The sequence below is a fragment of the Chiloscyllium punctatum genome, chromosome 15 (assembly GCF_047496795.1).
Source record: "Chiloscyllium punctatum isolate Juve2018m chromosome 15, sChiPun1.3, whole genome shotgun sequence".
Lineage (NCBI taxonomy): Eukaryota > Metazoa > Chordata > Chondrichthyes > Orectolobiformes > Hemiscylliidae > Chiloscyllium > Chiloscyllium punctatum.
Window position 1 is genome coordinate 92,488,276 of NC_092753.1, and position 23,771 is coordinate 92,512,046.

Consider the following 23,771-nt stretch of genomic DNA (forward strand, 5'->3'; position numbering starts at 1 on the left):
TTGATGTCCCTGTAGTGCCAGAAAGCCTCACAAGTGGGAATAGTGTGCAATTGTTCAGACAGAGTGCTTTCAATGCAAGAAAGTAGATCAATTCCAGAAGATGTATAGAATCAGATGACTGATACAGAAAATCATAATAATCAGATTCTTGCACAAAACATTAGATTAGATTACTTACAGTGTGGAAACAGGCCCTTCGGCCCAACAAGTCCACTGCCCCGCTGAAGCGCAACCCACCCATACCCCTAACCTAACACTACGGGCAATTTAACATGGCCAATTCACCTGACCTGCACATCTTTGGACTGTGGGAGGAAACCAGAGCACCCGGAGGAAGCCCACGCAGAACGTGCAAACTCCACACAGTTAGTCGCCTGAGGCAGGAATTGAACCCAGGTCTCTGGCGCTGTGAGGCAGCAGTGCTAACCACTGTGCCACCGTGCCGCCCCAAAAGCATTCAACAAAACAAAACAATTTCAACAGAAAGTAAAATTGAAGTCTCCTTTGATGAAATTAATGATCATAGGAATGTAACATTTAGGAGCAGCCCTTTTGGTCCATCAAACATGCTCTTCCAAACAATAAAATCACAAATGATCTAGTTGTCAACTCAAGTCATCTCTCCTGAGTGCATCCCACAATTCTTAAGCCAGTTGTGTATCAAAAAGTTACACAATGTCACCTTGAATAAATCCAAAGATCCAGCCTCCGCTACTTTCTAGGGAAGGCACACTCCAACAATCTCTAAGAGAAAGTAAGTCTCCTCATAACTGTCTTAAGAAGGACTCTTCTTGTTCCTAAATGTTGTCACCACTTTTAATCTCCCCTCACATAGATCCACCTTATCGCCAGTCCCCTCAAGATCTTGTATGTTTCAATAAAATTGTCTCGCCTCTTCTAAACTCCAATTGTTCCACCTTTCTTCATGAGATAAGCCATCCACACCAGGAAAGGGTCAAATGGATATACTTCAAACTACTTCCAAAGCAATTATACTTTCTTTTCAAATCAGGAGAATTTGCAGCCACAGAAAAAAACTTACCTTCATCTTCTTCTTACAATAAGCAACAACATTCAATTTGCTAATTACTTGTTGTGTCTGTATACTAATTTATGTGATTCATGGCTGACTGGCAGAAGGCAGAGTTTGGGGAAAAAGGGGTCTTTTTCAGCATGGCAGCCAGTGACTGGTGAAGTTCCTTAGGGGCCTGTGGTGGGACCACAACCATTCATTTTATACATTAACCATCAGGATGAATGAATGGAGGATACTTTAACTACTTTTTCAGATGATATAAAGATACTTGGTGAGACAGGTAGTGCTGAGGAAGACGAAAGGCTGCAGAAGGACTTGAACGGTTAGGAGAGTGGGCAAAGAACAGGCAGATTGGGGGCAACTGTGAGTTTTTGCACTTTAGTAGAAAGAATAGAGACATAGATTTTTTTTAAATGCGGAAAGGCTTCCAAAATGTGAAGCTCCAAGTGACTTAGGAGTCCAAGTTAAGGATTCTCTTAAGGTTAACATACAGGTTCAATTGGCAGATAGATAGGCAAAGTTTAGCATTCATTTCAATAGGACTTTACTCCCAGAGCAGAATGAACTGCTGAGGCTGTATAAGGCTTTACATTTGGAGTGAATGAGCAGTTTTGAGCCCTGTATCTAAGGAAGCGTGTGCTGGCATTGGAGGAGGGTCCAGAGGAAGTTTACAAGAATGATCCTAGGGACGAAAGGCTTGTCATATGAAGAGTGGTTGAGGACTCTGTCTCTGTACTTGATGGAGTTTAGAAGGATAAGGGGAATCTGATTGAAACTTATAGAATACTGAGAGGCCTGGATAGAGTGGATGTGGAGAAGCTGTTTCCACTGGCAGGAGAGACCAGAACTCAAGGGCACAGCCTCAGAGTGAAGAGACAACCCTTCAGAACTGAGAGGGGGAGGAATTTCTTCAGCCAGAGCGTGGCAAATCTGTGGAACTTATTGCCACAGGAGGTCAAGTCAGTGAGTGTATTTAAGATCGAGGTAAATAGGTTCTTGATAAGTAAAGGGATCAAGTGTTACAGAGAGAAGGCAGGAGAATGGGGTGGAGAAGTATATCAGCCATGATTGAATGGTGGAGCAGACTTGATGAGCTGAATGGCCTAATTCTTCTAGTCTTATGTAGCAAGACACCCAGAACCCTTGTTACACCTTATCCACCAAATTTTTGCTCACACTTAATCTGTCTCCGTCTCTTTACAAATTCTCTGATTCTTCCTGACAACTTACTTTCCCAACTGCATGTGTGCATGATCTTCAAATGTAGCTACCTCACATTTAGCCCCTTCATCTCAACTGATTGATTGATTGGTTGTTGTCATGTATACCAAAATACAGTGCAAAGTGTATGTGATAGATTGTAAATAGTTGAGGCCCCTGCGCTGACCCCTGTATCACTTCAGCTATCGTTGTAATTATAGTTGTTTTAACCTAAAAAGACTTATTTATCCTGACTCTTTTCCTCCTGTTCGCTAACTAATTGATTATTCATACTAATTAATTCTCTCTTACACCAAGTGGTCTTGTCATGTGCAGCAGCCTTTGATGCAGGAAAACACAAATTTATTTTGGAAATCTAAGTACAGCATACTTGCTGGTTCCTCTTTGTTGACTGTGAATGTTACTTTGACAAGAATAGAACAGATTAGATGAGTATTGAATGCTTAAACACAATTACACTGTCACATTGTCATGGTGGCTCTGCCTGATCACATTGAGATTTTTGAAAGGTCCTGTGATAAATTCCTTAACAGTGGATTCCAGCAACTTTCCTTTGTCAGACGTTAGACAAACTGAGTGAAGAAGGAATAGCAAATCTTTCATCATATACTAATATCTCATCAACAGTAATCAATGTTTTCTATGTTCAAAGTAATCTTTCAAGAAAATACTACTCGATCATTGGTCTGGCCAGTCGATATTGACTAATTTTGAAACATTCTTGGTCTTACACGTGTTCCTGATGATTTTCTTTTGTCTATTCTGACTTGCTCGTCATTCTGTCGCAGTTGAGCAGACGTATGATTTGGTTTCTTCAACGAAATTGTCTTCTCATCATGTGGCATTATGTCTCCCTGCTTTCTGCCTTTCTCCTTTCTTGCATAAGAGTGATCATGTATTTTGATCTGGAGACAATTATGCCAATGGACATCTTTCAAATTAAACGTTGGAGTGACTTATATGTTACAGGAAGCAATACATTAGACATCAAAGGTATACTTTCCAACTTAAGCTAAACCAAAAAATATAACTTTTATATGTGTTACATTATTAGATATTTTCACTTTTCTGTGCAAGAACATAAAGTCCACAAGTAATGGGAACAGGAGTAGGCCATTTGGCCCCTTAAGATGCACTGCCTTGCAATAGGATCATGGTTGATCCAACATTCCTCCATGTCCATTTTCTTACCCATTCCCTTGAAATATCACAAGGATTCTGCCCCACACAGCTCTCTGTGGCAAGGAGTTCCAAAGACACTCAACCTTGTGAGAGAAGAAATTCCTCTTCATCTCACCCTTAAAGTGGCAGCCCTCTATTTTAAGACTATGCTGTTTGGTTCAACACTCTCCCATAAGGGGGAACACCCTCTCAGCATTTACTCAAGCTGTTTAAGAATCCTGTATGTTTCAATGAGATCACCTCTCATTCTTCTAAACTCTAAGGAGTTTACTTGAAGTGATCTGAATCTTATTCAGAAACTCAATGTTAATCACCATAAAGACAGCACATTAATGTATAACATTATAAGGTGGTAATGGAATTTAACACCAATAATTTAACACCAACCTCCGGGTGCTCCGGTTTCCTCCCACAGTCCAAAGATGTGCAGGCCAGGTGAATTGGCCATGCTAAATTGCCCATAGTGTTAGGTAAGGGGTAAATGTAGATGTAGGGGTATGGGTGGGTTACGCTTCGGCGGGGCGGTGTGGACTTATTGGGCCGAAGGGCCTGTTTCCACACTGTAAGTAATCTAATCTAATCTAATCTAAAAAGTGTAAGGTGATGCATTTTGGGAGGTCTATTAAGGGAAGGATATACACTATGAGTGATAGATAGCTATGGGGTACTGAGGAACAATGGGAGCTTGGTGTACAAACCCATCGATCCCTGAAGGTGTGTCAGCATAGATAGACAGGGTGGTGAAGAAGACGTACAGGATGCCAGGGAATAGAATATAGGAGCAAGGAAGTCTTGTTACAACTTTATAAAACATTGGTTAGGCCACAGATGAAATCTTGCGTGAAGTTCTGATTGCCATACTGTTGGAAGAATGTGATTGCGCTGGAGAGGATGCAAAGGAGATACATCAGGATGTTGTCTGGGATGGAACGTCTCAGTTATGAGGAGAGACTGGATAGGCTAGGTTTGTTTACCTAGAAGCACAAGAAGCTGAGGGGTGAATCTGACTGAGGTCCACAAAATTATGAAATGCAGAGACAGAGTAGATCGTGAGAATTTCTGCCCCAAGGCAGACATATCTAAGACAAGAATGCGTCAGTTTAAGGAGAAGAGTAGGTTGTCAGCAGGGAATCTGAGAAAATTTCTTTTCACCCATAAGGTGGTAGAAATTGGAATGTGCTACCTGAGAGGATGATGGAGGCAGGTACTTTCACAACATTCAACATGCATCTGGATGAGCACTTAAAATGCCAGGGCATTCTAGGCTATGGACCAATTGGATTATTGTAATTTGGTTTTTGTTGATGGGCCAACGGGCCTGTTTCAGTGCAATATAACTCTATGACTCTGTATAGGAGTGGAAGTAGGCCAGTTTCCTCATTTCCCTCCCCCCCCCCCCACCTTATCCCAGATCCAACCTTCCAACTCAGCACCACCCTCTTGAACTGTCCTACCTGTCCATCTTCCTTCCCATATATCTGCTCCACCCTCCTCTCCAACCTATCACCTTTACCCCCCCCATCTTCATCTACCTATCGCATTCCCAGCTAACTTCCCCCCAGCCCTACCCCCCTCATGTATCACTCACCCCCCTTGGGCCGCTCCCTCATTCCTGATGAAGGGCTTATGCTCAAAATGTCGATTCCCCTGCACCTCGGACGCTGCCTGACCGGCTGTGCTTTTCCAGAACCCCACTCTTCAATATTTGTTCCATCGAGTCTACTCCACTTTCCAATGAGATCGTGGCTGATCTGATAATCTCAGCTCGTCTTTCCTATCTTTCACTATAACCCTTGATTCCCTTACTGAGTAAAACTCTATTCATTCCAGACTCGACCACTTCTCTGGTAAAGAATTCCACAAATTCACTATCCCTGAGAGAAAAATTCTTCCTCATCTCTATCTTAAATGGGCAAACCTTTACTCTGAGATAATGGCTTCTGATCCTAGACTCTCCCACAAGGAGAAACAACCAACATTTAATCTACCAAATCCCTTATGTATATTTGAATAAGGTCACTTCTCATTATTTTAAATTCCAATGAATACAGGCCCATGCTACTCAACCGCTCCTCGTGGGATGATGCCTCTGTACCTGGGATCAGTCTAGTCAACCTTCTCCGACTGCCTTCAGTGCCAGGATTTCTTTCCTTAGATAAGAGGTGTAATACTGCTCGTGGTATCCCCACTGTGGTCTGACTAGAACCTTACATAGTTTTAGTAAGATGTCCCTGTTTTTATACAGCATTCCCTTCCAAACGTTAATGCCATTAACAAAATGACAAAGTAAACAGCAACAGTGTGCCTTGTGTGTGACTGACACAACCGATGAAGCAGATGGAGACAAAAAAGAAGAATTAAGGGATAAAATAACATTTGAATCCATTAGTGATTGCCATGTGAAGTATCCAAAGGAATGCAGTATTTGTACCTCTGTCAATCCACAAACAGCAAACGCAGCCTCTCACCAACTATTGACGGACTTTCACACTGAGTAGATAATTTTATTGATGAAATCAAGTCATAGTTGGAAAAATAGAGACTTTAAAAAAGTCGGAGTAAGCTATTCAGCTCATTGAGGCAGTTCCTCTATTTAAACATGTTCATGACTGATTCTCTATTTTTTTCTTTCTTCATTCATGGGATGAAGGTGTTACTCATTAGGCAGCATTTATTGCCCCAGAGGGAAGTTAAGACTCAACCACTTTGCTGTGGGTCTGTAATTACATGTAGGCCACACCAGATAAGGATGGCAGCTTTCTTCCCTAAAGGACATTAGTGAACCAAATGTTTTTTTTCTTACAATTGACAATGCATTCATAACAGATTCAAAATTCCTGATATCAAATTCCACCATCTGCCATGGTGAACCTGAGTCCTCAGAGCATTATCTAGATCTCTGGATCCAGTGATCTGGATCTGGATCTGGATCTCTAGATCCAGTGATAATGGCGCTAAGCCATCGACTCCCCATCGTAATGCCATACTCCTGCTCTCTTCCACACCCTCTAGTTTGGCCTCTAGAATTGTATCCATTTCTTTGTTAAACTTAAAATTTTCCATGAATTGGTTTCCAGCACTGCCAACACAATAGTCAGCAAATTGGACTCGACTCAAAAGAATTTTCCAAGAGCAGATGCAAGACTAAAAATACATCAAAATTTGTCAATAATGTATGATGAGTTTTGAGAAAATTTACAGCTCAAGTTGAGGTTCTGGATGTACGTTTGCTCACTGTGCTGAAAGGTTCATTTCCAGATGTTCTATCACCCTACTAGGTAAAATCTTCAGTGGGCCTCTGGGCAAAGCACTGTTGATAATTCCTGCTTTCTATTTATATGTTTGAGTTTCTTTGGGTTGGTGATGTCATTTCCTATGGTGATGTCATTTCCTGTTATTTTTCTCAGGGGGGTGGTAGATGGGGTCTAACTCGATGTGTTTATTGATAGAGTACTGGTTGGATCAAACCGGCACTCCGGCACTCTATCAGCAAACACATCGAGTTAGACCCCATCTATCACCCACTGAGAAAAATAACAGGAAATGACATCACCATAGGAAATGACCACCACAGGAAATGATATCACCACCCAAAGAAACCCAAACATATAAATAGAAAGAAGGAAATATCAGCAGTGCTTCGCCCGGAGGCCCACTGAAGATGTTACCTAGTAGGAAATGAACCTTCCAGCTCAGCGAGCAAATCTACCATCCAGAATTGTATAATGAGTTGGACAAAAAAAATGGCCTAGGGGAATTTGCTTTCAGCATAAAAACACTATTGTTGACAAATATGTTAATCTATGATGAGTGATTAGTTTCCTCCATTCACACAAAGAAGAGAGCTTAGAAAAGCTTCATAAAGGTCACTTGAGCATTACGAAATGTAAAGCAAGAGCATAGTCATCAGTGAAGTGTCCCATAATTTCAAAGGATATGACAGAACTGATTTCCAGATGGTGAGTATGTGCAATACACTGACCAGAAACAGGGAGAACAACTGATGTTGATTATATTCCCAATTAGATCAGGAGAAAAGTTGTCTGTCTTCAAATACTAGCCATATTTGATTGTTATTGATTGCTATTCAAGATAGATTGAAGGTTCAAGTTATATACTTCAACCACAGAATCTGTAGTAAAGAATACTTGAAGTGAGTTTTGCAACTTGTGGAATTCCAGATATAGCTGGTTTTTTCCATGGATGACATTTGAATACGTAATGTCCTTGGCAGAAAGTTCTGGATTCCAGGATACCCTTGGTCCAATGTAAAGATAAACATACAGTCAGAACGATCGAGTCATGTATGAAAAGGGCTGAGGATTTTCAAACAGAACTATTGAACTCCCCATCCAAACCATTACAGAGTAGAAAAGCACCTTCTGAATTATTGATTGGATGAAAGCTATAAAGTCAAGTTCTCATTCTACTGAGCAATTATTACCACAGCTACAACCAAACTACGACCAGAGAGCTCAGACAATGTGTAGTCTTGCAGAAAGCAACAAGCCAGAAATATCATAAAAGGTACTTCAGGAATTTGCTGAAGCTATTGGAAGGTCAAAAGCAATGGATAAATGATCAAAACAGAGTAGGCTTGCTTGTCCAGAGCAACAATTTGAGTACACATGAGAATAAAGTTTAAATCAAATCGATTCAACCTGCTGAGTGCTCCATGAAGTAAAGGAAGCATGTTCTGCAGAAAGGCAAGCGGAGCTGAGTCCATAAAAAGATCAGCCGCAACCTTATAGAATGTTTAAAATCACACAACACTTATAGAATGGCAGAGCAGGCTCAATGGGCCAGATGGCCTACTCCTGCTCCTAGTTCTTACATTCTCATGTAAGAGCATAGATAGATTTGCCAGTTACGTTTTGGGATGAACTGGACATTCAACTTGAAATCCAAGACGAACAGGCAATCTTTTAGGTAAACCGGCCAACTCAAGAGCTAAATTCAACAGGGGAAGCTATTATCGTCCTGAGGCAAAAAGAAACAGGAAAGGAACTGACCACAGTCAGAAAGTTGGTGAGCGCTGAGACAGTATGTAAATACTCAAGTTAAACAATAGATCATCACAGTGTAATGATTAGAATAAAGACTTGGGATGGAAAGGGGTTGTTCCACAGTCTGACAGGATGAATATCTGAAAGAGTGTGATAAGTTTCCTCTACGTAGTCACACGCACAGTTTCACAGAGAGATAAAGGGCTGACTCTTACCAGAAATCGACTATGTGCCATTTTTATCAAGTTCCATGGAAATTTTCTCTATGCGGGTCTAGCAAGTTTTGTCATGATATTGTTCCGAACTCAGCATCATTAACTTGCACTACTTCCATGTGCACTCTGCTTGCCTCAGGTTAGCCTGATTCTCCCACTGCCATTAGCAGAGGGGCACACCATGGCAGGGGTGTCCTGGGATTCCTGGGGCCATGTCATCTTCAAAAGGCTGTGATGCGCACACTGACATATTGATGCTGGGAGTCCCAGATGGACAACTGTTTGTGCTTAGGGGAAAGGGGTGAGAGGTCCTGAATGAGTGAGTGTGTGGAGGTCCTGAGTGAATGAGTGGAGGTCCAGAAGAACCACCAGAAGCTGGAGTTGCAAGGTTCCTACTCAAATATTCACATTGACAATGCTGTATATCTGGTATCTCTCCAGCAGGTGGTAGAATAGGATGCTGCATATTAATGATGCAAGAATAGGTCATGACGGATACTGATCATGAGCAATAATGCCTGTTAATAAGCATCTTGTTACTCATCAGAGGAAATCTTTTTTCTGTGTCTGGGACCTGGTTGGAACATGCAACTTTGACATCTTGATGGTGAGATCTTCCTCAAGATCACTCCCAATCTTCCCAAACCTTTCGCCACAGCTAATTAATTCAGGACCTGGGATGATATCATCCATCGAGACGTTCTATGGAGAGACCTCGAAGTTCTTTCTGTAAATGGCGCATCTTATTGTTAACCTTATGAGACTCTCCCAACCTCTGTAAGCTAAAATGAAGAGGTGAATGTTGCTGATTCAGTGGTCACAGCCATCAAATGTCTCTGATATGTTGACAGGTAGATTTGTAAATCAAATTGTGTTAATAATCATTATTTTGAATTTTCTCAGAATATTTCAACATCTGCCTTTGCCCCACGTCAAAGTATCACTGTTAATTTGGCCTATGTCAATATTTTTATTCATGTCTTTTCTTGTTATGAATATTGTTATGATATTCATGGCTGCTGAGCACAAACTCCAGGCTATTCTACTTTGTGATTGAACTGGTTTGTCAAGGAGAACTTTGGGTCTGTACTCAATGGAGAAGGATGAGAGGGAATCTGGTTGAAACTTACAGAATGATCATAGAGACGCTTCCAGCAGATAGATAGATAGATTCATACACAGATAGATAGATAGATTGATACATAGATAGATAGATGGATAGATAGATAGACAGACAGATAGATAGATGGACAGTTACAGAGATAGACAGACAGTAGATAGGTAGATAGATAGAAATTTTAAAAAATTGTTATTTGTATTTGTGAAAATACAGTAAAATGAGTATAAGTCATCACAAAGAGGATTAGGGCCAGGTTGTGAGAGCACAGCCTCAATGTGAAGGGATGTCCCTTTAGAACTGAGATTGAATAATTTTCTTCAGCCAGAGGGTGGTTACACTGTGGAACTTCATTGCTGCAGAAGGCTGTGGAGGCCAAATCATTGAGTGTATTTAAGACAGTGATAGCTTCTTGATTGGTAAGGGGATCAAAGGATATGGAGAGAAGGAAGGAGAATGGGGCTGAGAAACATATCAGGTGAAAGTAAGGAGTGCAGATGCTGGAGATCGGAGTTAAGATTAGAGTGATGCTGGAAAAGCACAGCAGGTCAGGCAGAATCTGAGGAGCAGAAAAAGGAGGAAGAGCATTCGTGATGAAGGGCTCCTGGCCGAAACATCGATTTTCCTGCTTCTCTGAAGCTGCCTGACCTGCTGTGCTTTTCCAGCACCACTCTAATCTTGACTGAGAAACATATTCCTGAAGAAGGCCGTATGCCCGAAACTTCGATTCTCCTGTTCCTTGAATGCTGCCTGACCTGCTGCGCTTTTCCAGCAACACATTTTCAGCTGAGAAACATATCAGCCATGATCAAATGGTGGAGCTCACGTGATGAACCAAATGATCTAACCCTGCTCCTCTATACTATGGCCTAATAGATTTTCTCTGTACATGGTGAGTGAAATGTAAAATCTATTGGACTCTGTGTAGCAGCAGTGAATGGTCTGTAGGATGAGAGCAAACAGGGAAAGCTCACCCACCTGAACTGTTAACCCCATTTCCCTCTCTTTATAGAAGCTGCCTAGCGTCCCTACCTCTGAGCTAGAGGGAACCTGGATTTAAGTCTTCATCAAAACTCTTCTGAGAAAGTTGATGAAAAACATTTACTGGATTAGTGGTGCTGGAAGAGCACAGCAGTTCAGGCAGCATCCAAATAGCTTCGAAATCGACGTTTCGGGCAAAAGCCCTTCATCAGGAATTTATAAATTCCTGATGAAGGGCTTTTGCCCGAAACGTCGATTTCGAAGCTATTTGGATGCTGCCTGAACTGCTGTGCTCTTCCAGCACCACTAATCCAGAATCTGGTTTCCAGCATCTGCAGTCATTGTTTTTACCTCGAAAAACATTTACTGCCTGGTCTGAGCAATTCCAGTATTTTTTAGTTTACATTTCCAATTTCCAGTATCTGCTGTAGTTTACATCTGAATAAGGAAAGCTTTGGCTGAATTGAATCTGCCTAATGGGGCTTTGATTAATTTGATTAATTTGAATTCTGTATAGTGCAACTTGAATGAGAACTCGTTTGTCCGATTACAATTCTACATAAAGAATTCAATGTGAAGACATTAGGTTTTATTGACCACAAATAATGTGGGTAATGCTCAGTCAGAGTAATGCTCAGTCAGAGTAATGCTCAGTGAGAGTAATGCTCAGTGAGAGTAATGCACAGTGAGAATAACGCTCAGTGAGAATAATGCTCAGTGAGACTAATGCTCAGTCAGAGTAATGCTCAGTGAGAGTAATGCTCAGTGAGAGTAATGCTCAGTGAGAGTAATGCACAGTGAGAATAACGCTCAGTGAGAATAATGCTCAGTGAGAATAATGCTCAGTCAGAGTAATGCTCAGTGAGAATAATGCTGTCGGAGTAATGCTCAGTGAGACTAATGCTCAGTCAGAGTAATGCTCAGTGAGACTAATGCTCAGTCAGAGTAATGCTCAGTGAAACTAATGCTCAGTCAGAGTAATGCTCAGTGAGACTAATGCTCAGTCAGAGTAATGCTCAGTGAGACTAATGCTGTGAAGTTTTAAACTCACTGTCCTCCCAAATATCTTGATCTTATGCTAAAAATCAGAACTCATTACTCAAGGATTGAGAGCTGGGATAGCTGTATTTTGTCATTTGGTGACTGGCTATGCTGGAGGTGTAAGCAAGAAACAGTTCAAGTACAAAGTCACTGCATTATATGAGGTTCATATGTGAAGTGCTCCATCAGTGCAAACCCATTTTGTACAGATATGTGTGGGCTTGGAGGACATTGACGGCTACCTGACAATAGGGCCTTGTTGCAAGTCACCAAATCTTTCCCAGATACTACCAGCTAACTTCTATAATCTTTTGATTTCAAAGAACTCCTTCCATCAGGAAATTCAGAAAAGAAGCTGAACATGCCCAGGGAATTGGCATCTATTCCTAAAACATCAGATAGTCAAAATGAATTGATTATTGATGAAAGCAAGGTCCCTGAACACCATGACTTTAGAGATAACTATTGGGGGCATGATTCATTCGCAATATCAGTGTAATATGAATTTACAGAGAGCTTTCAAAGGTGTTGCAGCCCCTTAATTGAATTTTTTTTTGTTTTTTTTGTCAATTTGCAGAAGAGCCCAGTCCCCCTACAGTGCAAGGACACAGTGGTAATGGCAAGAACTATAAACTGGTTGTGACCAAACAGGATGATGGAGGATCACCGATCCTGAGATATGTGCTCAAATACAGAACTGTGAGTATACTGATCGGCTATTGCTTAGAAATAAGGGAAGTGCAACTGTGAGATCAGTCAGCACCTTAACATTATTCAACATCCTTGAGTCCTCTATGTAGGAACTAAGTTATTTTGTGGGTGGGTGCATGTGTTTAAAACAGCAAACTGATAACTTTCACGGCAACATAAGAAATGGTGCAAAAACAGAAAATGCTGGAGAGATACTGAAATTCTCAGAAGTTCTAAAGAAGAGTCCTATCAGACTCAAAATGTTAACCCTGTTTCTCTCTCCATAGGTGTTGTTGACCTACTGAGATTCTTTAGCAGTTTTTGTGTTTGTCTCAGATTTTCAGTATCAACAGCACATTGCTTCTATTTAAATGGTGACTGAGGTTAACCAAAAGAGCTGCAAAGTTACATTCCATTTTGAAGTGGGATTACAATGGCCTGGTTAAATTATTGCGAGACTATTAATTCAGAGACAGAGGAAATAGAATTATAACATTTTAGAGTCACACAGCATGGAAGCAGATTATACCAGACAGGTGTCCTAAACTGTTGTTGAAAAGTGTGGTGCTGGAAAAACACAGCAGGCCAGGCAGCATCCAAGGAGTAGGAGAATCGACGTATCGGGCATAAGCCCTTCTTCAGAAAAGAGGCTGATACCAGCCTCATTCCTGAAGAAGGGCTTATGCCTGAAACGTCGATTCTCCTGGTCCTCGGATGCTGCCTGGCCTGCTGTGTTTTTCCAGCACCACACTTTTCAACTCTGGTCTCCAGCAGCTGCAGCCCTCACTTTCTCCTAGGTGTCCTAAACTGAACTGTTTGCCTCCGTTTAACTCCACTTCCCTCTCAACCTTTCCTATCCCTATACCTGCCCACACATCTTTTAAATGTTGTAATTGTACCACCCTCCACCACTTTGGCAACGCATTCCACACACACACCATCCCTTTGTGAAAAAGTTGCCCCCTATTGTCCCTTTTAAACCTTTTCCCTCTGGTTTCTTTTCAGATGCCAGGCCTGCTGAGCTTTTCCAAGAATTTCTATTTTTGTTTTTGATTTATACAGCATCCATAGTTTTTTTGGTTTTTATCCACCCCTTATTTACTTAGAGTCATAGAGTCATAAAGGTGTGCAGCACGGAAACAGACCCTTCGGTCCAACCCGTCCATGCTGACCAGATATCCCAAACTAATCTAGCTCCATTTGCCAGCACTAGGCCCATATCCCACTAAACCCTTCCTATTCTAATACCCAACCAGATGCCTTTTAATGTACCAGCCTCCACCAATTCCTCTGGCAGCTCATTCCATACACGTCCCACCCTCTGCATGAAAAAGTTGTCCCTTTTATATCTTTACCCCTCCCTCCTGAAACCTATGCCCTCTAGTTCTGGATATCCCCAGCCAGGGAAAAGCCTTTGCCTATTTACCCTATCCATGCCCCTCATGATTATATAAACCTCTATGAAGTCACCTCTCAGCCTCCGACGTTCCATGGAAAACAGCCCCAGTCTATTCAGACTCTCCCTAAAGGTCAAATCCTCCAACCCAGGCAACATCCTTGTAAATCTTTTCTGAACCCTTTCAAGTTTCACAACATCTTTCCAATAGGAAGGAGACCAGAATTGCACACAATATTCCAAAAGTGGCCTAAACAATGTCCTGTACAGCCGCAACATGACCTCCCAACTCCTGTACTCAATACTCTGACCAATACAGGAAAGCATACCAAACACCTTTTTCACCTTTGGAAAGGCAAGGACTGATTAGGGTTCGTCAACTTGGCTTTATGCGTGGGAAATCATGTCTCATTAATTTGATTGAGTTTTTTGAAAAAGTAACAAAGAGGATTGATAAGGGCAGAGCCCTTCCACTGACACCCTCCTTCGACTGACTGAACTGGTCCTCACACTTAACAACTTCTCCTTCCAATCCTCCCACTTCCTCCAAACCAAAGAAGTAGCCATGGGCACCTGCATGGGCCCCAGCTATGCCTGCCTCTTCGTCAAATATGTGGAACAGTCCATCTTCCGCAGCTACACAGGCACCACCCCCCACCTTTTCCTCAGCTAGATCAATGATTGTATTGGCACTACCTCATGCTCCCATGAGGAGGTTGAACAGTTCATCCACTTTACTAACACCTTCCACCCTGACCTCCAATTTACCTGGACCGTCTCAGACTCCTCCCTCCCCTTCCTAGACCTCTCCATTTCTATCTCGGGCAACCGACTCAACACAGACATTTTCTACAAACTGACCGACTCCCACAGCTACCTAGATTACACCTCCTCCCACCCTGCCCCCTGTAAAAACGCCACCCCATATTCCCAATTTGTTCGCCTCCACCGCATCTGCTCCCAGGAGGACCAATTCCACTACCGAACAACCCAAATGGCCTCCTTCTTCATTCCTGAAGAAGGGCTTATGCCCGAAATGTCGATTCTCCTGCTCCTCAGATGCTGCCTGGCCTGCTGTGTTTTTCCAGCACCACACTTTTCAACTCTTCAGTAAGGCATTTGACAAGGTTCCCCATGGGAGACTGGTTAGCAAGGTTTGATCTCATTGAATACAGGGAGAAATAGCCATTTGGATACCGAACTGGCTCGAAGGTAGAAGACAGAGGGTGGTGGTGGAGGGTTGATTTTCAGACTGGAGGCCTGTGACCAGTGGACTGCCACAAGGATCAGTGCTGGGTCCTCTACTTTTCATCATTTATACAAATGATTTGGATATAAACATAGGAGGCATAGTTAGTAAATTTGCAGATTACACCAAAATTGGAGATGTAGTGGACAGCGAAGAAGGTTACCTCAGATTACAACAGGATCTGGACCAGATGGGCCAAAGAGCTGAGGAGTGGCAGGTGGAGTTTAATTCAGATAAATGCAATTTCTGCATTGTGGGAAAACAAACCTTCAGAGAACTTATAAACTTAATGGTAAGGTTTCAGGGAGTGTTGCTGAGCAAAGAGACCTTGGAGTGCAGGTTTATAGCTTGTGCAGAATACACTGGCTGTGGCCAGCCAGCTTGGAGTTAGTCCCCTAAACTGTGGAGATTCTAAATGCCCTGTCAATATTGGTCAGTCAGGACTCTCTGATTGGTCCGAGTTAACAAACCTAATCAAGGATCTCATAGTGAACGAAATCCACCAGGTCCCAATCACCAAAGTAGCCTCCAACAGTGGGTCCTTAAGCCAATTCTCAATATTGTTCATCCCAGGATAGTTAAGATCCAGAGACACTATCTGGGGATCAGAATTGACCCAATTCTGATCCCACTGCTAACTGAAAATCCTCCCCATGTTATTGGGCTATGAGAATAAGTGCACCATGAAATGTATTTGTGGAGCACCGCTCCTTGATTCTTGGTTTGAGGAGGACCAGGTGACACTGTAAGCTGTACGATCTATTACACAGTTCCTCATTAGGCTGCATTTGCTGTGTGTGCCAGTACACATGGTGTTATCCTAAACTTCAATAAGGCCAACTGGCTGAAGTGATGCCAGAATACCAACAGTGGATAACTTTGGTAAAGAGAAATGAAACATATCCAAATGCAAATATGTAGGATATAAGAAGCATTTTTCAGACGGTGCCTAAAATTGGTTGGCATTGTGTTTTTGAGGGTATTTTAGTTCATTGACAAGAGAGTGTTGTCACAGGGCTTTCCACACTAAAGGTGACATGACACAAGAGTCTGTGTGCCTGTTTATCCAGAGACCCACATCATATTCTGGGGACCCAGGTTCAAATTATGTCATGACAGGTAATGGAATTTGAATTCAATTTTTCAAAATTCTGAATTAAAAGTCTATTGATGACAATGAATTCATTACTGATTGTCATGAAAAACCTATCTGGTTCACTAATGTCCTTTTAGGAAAAGAAACTGCTATCATTACCTGGTGTGGCCTACAAGTGACTTCAGACCTGCAGCAATGCCCTCTGGGCAACTAAGGATGAGCAGTAAGTGTTACCCAGCCTGTGACACCCTCATCCTGTGAATGAATAAAGAAAACATACTTCATGAACCTGGCGTCCATGCTGCTAATATAAATTTGGGCTTGCTCAGTCTATATTAGTGACCAACCATCACTATTGTCCTTGTCTGATACGTATATATACCTTGCTCAATTACTGTCAGAGGGCTCTTTGTTGTTTCATATCCCCAGCCAAAATAATTCTACATCTTGACTTTTAAACTACAGGCAATCCCTGTGACACGAACAGGTTCTGTTTTGGAGTCCATATGCAAGTCCATTTGTGCGCAGGTCAGAACAATGCTGAACAATATGAAGGAACTGTTAATAAATACAGCATATGCTTGCATGTCACTCTTTAAAAAATTACATTCCAGTATAAGATTGTGTATGTTAAGTATGAGCACTCATAAGTTGGATGTTTGTAACCTGGGGATCCTCTGTAATATCCTTTTCTCCTCCTGACTTTGTCCAGAACTTTATCATCAGGCAACCCCTCATTCTTTTCCAATTATTCCTATCTCTTCTAAAATTCAAGAATATAATGCAAGATGCTCAGACTTGGTCACTCAGCAGCCATGTTTCTGTTATAGCTCAGTTCAAATCCATGAGTTTCTATCAGCACTATTAATTTATCGAATTGGTTGTGAATGTCTCCTACCTCCAGGTATATTGCCAATTGCTCTCATTTCGTTTCTATTTTCCCTGGCGTCCCTTAGTTGCTAATGCTCCATTACCTTTGTTAAAATCTCTATCTTTCAGATAAAATTATGTCGCAACAGCAACCTATATTTATGTGGAACTTCTAACATAGCGAGGTAGTTCAAATAACATCAAAAAATAAAACAGATGGAAACAGCACTCTGAGTGTATCTATGAAAAGACAGCTCTCCACCACCTTCTCAAAAGCAATTACAGGTGGGCAATAAATGCTGACCTAACCAGCGATGCCTATATCCTTTGTAAGAATTTTTTAAAAAGAGGATATTAAGCATTTGGCAAAGCTGATCTATGATCGGGTTCAATTCCAGCCTCTTGCAACTGTCTGTGTGGAGTTTGGATATTCTCCCAGTATCTGCATAGATTTCCTCCGAGTGCTCCAGTTTCCTCCCACTATCCAAAGACGTAAAGGTTGGGTGGATTAGCACTAGAGAATGCAGGGTAATGGGGACAAGGAGGAGGGGTTGGTCTAGTTGGGATGCTCTTCAAAGGGACGGTATGGCCTGAATGGACTCCTTCCTACTCCTCGGATCTGCCTGACCTGCTATGCTTTTCCAGCACCACTCTAGTCTAGACTCTGATTTCCAGCATCTGCAATCCTCACTTTTGCCTGGTTGATTTTAACCTTACTGCGAATCCTTTTGCAAGGATACCTACCTTGAAGAAGTTCTCCTCCTTTCTGTACAAGAATCTCAGTGAGTCTCTCTCTCTCTCACTGCAACCCCTAGGTACTCTTTGCTACCTTCTCCCCACCCCCTTCCCATTTATCTCTCCACTCTGGAGGCTCCCTGCCTTCACTCCTGATGAAGGGCTTTTGCCTGAAATTTCGATTTTACTGCTCCTCAGATGCTGCCTGACCTGCTGTGCTTTTCCAGCACCACTCTAATCTAGGCTCCTTCCACACTGTAGGAATGCTATGATCACTCCAAAACATTCTTTTTGCTGTATTGTGACCATGAGCTATAAGGCATTTAAAAAGGTGTTTGCCACACTTGCCTTCATGGCTCAGTCCTTTTAAATACAAGAGTTGGGAAGTCATGTTGAGATTATACAGGATATTGGTGAGGCCGCTTCTGGAATACCGTGACCAGTTCTGGTTGCCCAGTTATAAGAAGGATATTATTAAGCTGGAGAGAGGTCAGAAGAGATTTATCAGGGTGTTGCTGGGTATGAAAAGTTTCAGTTATAAAGCAAGGCTAGATACCCTGGGACTTATTTCATTGGAGTGTAGGAGGTTGAGAGGTGATCTGACAGAAGTTTATAAAATAATGACAGATATAGTTAGAGTTAATGGTCGGTGTCTTTTCCTAAGGATGAGGGATTTCAAGACTAAGGGGCACATTTTTAATGTGAGAGGACAGTGATTTAAAAAAGACATAAAAGGCAAATGTTTTGCACAGAGGGTGGTTCATGTGTGGAATGGACTTCCTGAGAAAGTGGTGGATGTGGGTAGAATTACAACATTTAAAAGACATTTGGATAAGTACACGAACGGGAAAGGTTTGGAGCGACATGGGCCAGGAGCAGGCAGGTGAGACCTGTTTAGTTTGTGATTCTGTTGGCATGGACCGAAGGGTCTGTTTCTGTGTTGTATGACTGTATAACTCAATGGCTGTAAATGGCTTAGCATCTGTTGACTGCTGACCACTTCACATATTTTTATCTATGTTGCATTCCTTTCTATTTACTTTCATTAGGGATTGGCTGAATAGGCTGGAGCTATTTTCCTGGCGTGCCAGAGGCTGAGAGGTGACCTCATAGAAATTTATAAAATCCTGAGGGGCCTGGATAGAGTCAATGTGTTTTTCCAGGATTGAGGAGTACAAAACTGGCCAAAAGAGCCTGCTCTGCCATTCAATAAGACCATGGCTGATCCTTTTGTGGCCTCAGCTCCACTTAGCTGCCCACACATTACAATCATTAATTCATTTACTGTTCAAAAATCGATCTCTCTTTGCCTTGAAAATGTTCAATGATGTAACCTCAACTGTTTCACTGGGCAGGGAATTCCACAGATTCACAACCCTTTGAGTGAAGCAGTTCCTCCTCAACTCAGTCTAAACCTCCCCCCACTTATTTTGAGGCTATGCCCCGAGTTCTAGTTTCACCCCCCTCCCCAGTGGAAACAATCTACCTGCATCTATCTTATCTAATCGCTTCATACCTTTATATGTTTCTATAAGAACCCCCTCCCCCTTCTTAAAGAAAGAAAGATTTGGATTCCTCCAGCTCTCTAATCAAACACAGTTGGGCTGAAATGTTCCAAGATAATGAAATCGCTTTGACTGTTGTATTGTAAGCAACATGACAGCCACTATGCACACAGGAAGTTCCCGGAAACAGCAAGATGGGAATGACCAGTTCATCAACATCGGGGCTTTGACTGAGGGATAAGCGTGGAGGAGGACATCCTCTTGCTCTAGTTTGAACCAGCTGTTAGATCTTGTACAGCTCTCTGAGAAAGTTTAATGACTCACCAACAATTTGTAACACACCCAATGTTCTGTGCAGGGAGTGTTGCCTAGTCTACATGCTCAAAACTGGCTGGAAATAAATCTGAACCCACAACCTGACTCAGACAGGGGAGTGCAATGGCAGAGACAAATCTACTGTTTAATAGCAGCGCGTGTATTGCCAACGCAACTATGGAACAGTGAATCATGTCTACATTGGCAGTTAGACCCATGACAACACATTAGCTCCGATTTTCTGCCCATGTTAGCTTTTAACTCGGAAAATTCAACTTATTGATTTCACTTCAAAGACAAACTGTCTGTCCACAGCTCATCTGCCAGAAACACAGAGGTGACTAAGACTATTAGAAGCCAGAAAACATCACTCTTGTACAAACAGCAACATTTTTGTTGAAACATATTGACTGACACAATCAAAGGCATTCCCTACTGTTCTACACAGTTTTTTTCAGCTTCACAACAGAGATTAAGAATTTCTGTGCAGCAACAGCAAATACTTTACGTACAACCTTTAACCTAAAAGAACTTTGTAGTCAGAGATGGATCTAATGCACATTCACACCTGGTCAGCTTCATTGAGCAGAAAACATCTGCCATTTAAGATCAAGGTCCATTCGCCACGCTACCTTTTCAATCTTCAGTGAAGAAATGGTAGTTTGCCAGACAGGATTTACCCCTTTTAAATCCATGCTAATTGTCTCTAATTACGATACTGCCAATGTATTCTGTCAACAATGAACCTGGAGATGGCTTAATCAACTGTTAATGTGCTAATGTGGAACACTTTGCCAACTAAACATGTAACAAATGAGGTTAATTACACAACTTGGTAGCATCTTTATTGAACAAAAGGCGCATTGTCTATAATGTTTCCTTGTTAATAACACTAGGTAGGAATGCGTGCATCCTTGCTAATAAGGTTATTTACATAGAATTACACAGAATTTACAGTTTGGAAATAGACTAGCAGTCCCTGGAGGCTGCCATTGAATATATTAATGGTTCAGATTGACAGACTTCTGCATTATAAGATAAAGGGTTATGTAAAAATGGCAGAAAGATGGAGGTCACACCAAGATCATAGCAACCATGATCATACTGAATGGCGTTATGAACAGTCCCTGGGTGGGATCTGTTAATTTATTAAGTTTCCAGTTAGGGTACCCATTAATAGTTATGTTCCCAGGTGAGGTGGAAGAAGCTGAATATCATTCTTTATTCAATCCCCTTCCCTTGCTTGGTCACAGCAAAGTTAATTAGATTCAACAAGGATGAATATATTGTGAAATGTAGTGTTCAATAAAGTGGATGAATTCAGTTGCACTGACTTTGGCTATCGAGTAGGTGTTTGGAGGTAGTTGCTTCTGCTGTTAGCTGAAATGAATCTGTACATTTTCCTTTGACAGCAGCTGAATTGTTTGCAATAATCAGAGGAACTTCATTTTCTTTTTACCTGCACACGCTGGGGTGTCTATTGGAAATTCTCAGCTGTGAACCTTATTATGGAAAGTAACACTTTAACACAGGAAGGCTTGAACCACAAGCTAATGCACTAGCACACACAGATCAACGATTGTAAATGTCTTTTAACTCCCTTTCTTTCGTGTTTCTGGAAAGTTACAACGCAAACATATCTTTCATCCAGAACTGCCTTTCTTCCATCACATGTCATGTCCACGGTTTGAGACGTAGATCACAGGAGATCACCGTTCAGCTTTTGAATGGCATTTGAAGTATTCTTGTCTGAGGTTCCCTTGACATTCTTCAGTAGTAACATTCCACAATTCCTCTTGGGAACCAGTGTAATCCACAAAGGGAGGTGATGTAATCACTGAATTTACATCCTTGACCATATTTTGGCTTGTATATCTTCCTTTTTTAAAACATATATTATTCTTATAAGTTCAATATATCTACAAGTAATTCAGAGTTATGATTTTTTTCTTAAAATTTCACAAAAGAAGGAAAATTATTCAACATAAACAACACAGAGACAAATACATTCATTTTCTTAACTCTTATTTTAGTTCCAGTTTGGTTCCCTTTGGGTTCTTAAATCAGACATCAGCAATAACTTTTGACATGCCAACAACATGAATGATTTTTAGATGGTATGGTTGAAGGAACAAACTCTAATAAAACAATATGGCATTCTGGGCCTTAAACTTTTTCACAAAAGTTGTGTTCAGTATGGATGTTAGCCTCCCTGTACTCATTTTCAACAAACATCTCGAAATGTTTAAGAGCAAATAGTTAACTAAAGTGCTCCCTTCTGTCCTGTGAGTGTCATCTTTGATGTTTGCTTCTCTTCTTAGAGAAGTACATGATTGGTCTCCCTTTTCTGGATGCACCTTCCTGAATGAATGCAACCATTTCCCCAGTGTCACTGACATCACTGGCTGCTAAATGTTGACTATAGCTGCAAATAATCCAAGGAATGATCCATTTTCCTGAAAATGCTGGAGCAGTTTTAAGCAGATCCATGGCCTACTCTTGCTGCTCCTATTTAATAACAGGGTGTTTTATGCCAACACCTGTACATTGTCAAGCCACCGCCTACATTACTTCAGCCAACTGTAACAGGAAATTCTTCAAATCAAATGGTGCATGCTTGTCAATGCATTTAGTTAGCATTTCTATCCTGAAGCTAATGTAATAATTGTGCGTTCTTTACACAGAGTCTTTCCAGAAGGTACACCACACATAGTAATGAACCTCTTGGCACTCATATAGTACTGCCCTTGTTGAACTACCTGAGGTGGACAAGATAAGGGATAGACTTACCATACCATTTTATGGTGGTCCCACTCCCTTAAGTTGTCCATGGCAGTGATTTCGGTCTGAGCTGTTGCTCGGGTACAACTTACGCAGTTCTCCCCACACGAATGTTCTATTCAGCATTCCCAAGCCACAATTCAGAAAAGCTTCAAATCTGCCTGGAAGCAAAATAGACAGAATGACAGTCATTGCAAATCTCCTGAGAGATTTGAATATTACATGCAGTCTGTATTTGGAAGGCATCTTTTCAAATGCACTATGCCACCATGCAGGGTCTGAAGAGGCACTTTGTTTTCCATCTTCCCCAAGCCGCCTGCAGCTATTTCCACAAATTCAAGGAGCTCAACCTCAACCGTTATCAATTAGGTCCAAGCTTCTGCATTTAGAATAAGACTTTATTTCTTCTCCCTGGCTGCGAAATAGGCTGGGGCTATTTTCCCTGGAGCATTGGAGGCTGAGGGGTGATCTTATAGAAGTTTATAAAATCATGAGGAAGCATGGATAAAGTAAATAGTCAAGGTCTTTATCCCAGTGAAGGGAAGTCCAAAACTCGAGAGCAGAGGTTTAAGGTGAGAGGGGAAAAATTTAACAGGGACCTAAGGCGCAACTTTTCTCACAGAGAGTGGTACGTGTATGGAATGAGCTGCCAGAGGAAGTGGTGGAGGCTGGTACAATTACAGCATTTAAAAGGCATCTGGATGGGTATATGAATAGGAAGAGTTTGGAGGGATATGTGCCAAGTGCTGGCAAATGGGACTAGATTAGTTTAGGCTATCTGGTTAGCATGGACGCGTTGGACCGAAGGGTCTGTTTCCGTTTGGTACATCTCTATGACTGTGAGTGACTGCAATTAATAAATTCTGATTCTGAGGCTTTTAATGAGTGACATTTACTTGCCAAATGTTGGTGAGGGACATAATAATGTGGAGGGTATCTCAATGGGCATAGGGTCTTCTGATAGAATTTTCAGGTTGGCCTTTTAAAAGAGCGAGCCCCCATTGAGATGTTTCCAGCAAGTAGCATCTTCTGTGTAGAAACCTGTATCCTGTACCAGTTTGGAATGAGAAATTGCCATTCCAGCTGTGAAGGGACACAGCGATATAATGCCCCCACCATCTCTCCCTCATGCCCAGACCACCTAAACTGCACTTTGAATGGCCTCACAAGCTGCCTCTTCATGTTGCTGCTTGAGAGACCTTCAAGGGACCAGGATAACTTTTTTTTAAAAATCAGGATAAGCATCAAAATACAGAAAAAGGAAGCAGGAATCAGCCATTCAAGCCTGCTGTGCTATTCAATGCAATCATGGTTGATCATCCAACTCAGTCCCCT

At 41.7% G+C, this 23,771-nt stretch overlaps 1 protein-coding gene across 2 annotated transcripts in view; it reads left to right on the forward strand.

The window, feature by feature from the left end:
- The window catches only part of LOC140486503 (neural cell adhesion molecule 2-like), a 1,585,952-nt gene that overhangs the window by 1,422,296 nt on the left and 139,885 nt on the right, over window positions 1-23,771 (forward strand). For both annotated transcript variants that reach the window (XM_072585745.1, XM_072585744.1), the window contains exon 14: window positions 12,377-12,498. In XM_072585745.1, coding sequence (XP_072441846.1) covers window positions 12,377-12,498 — 122 coding nt within the window. The remainder of the gene's footprint in view (window positions 1-12,376; window positions 12,499-23,771) is intronic.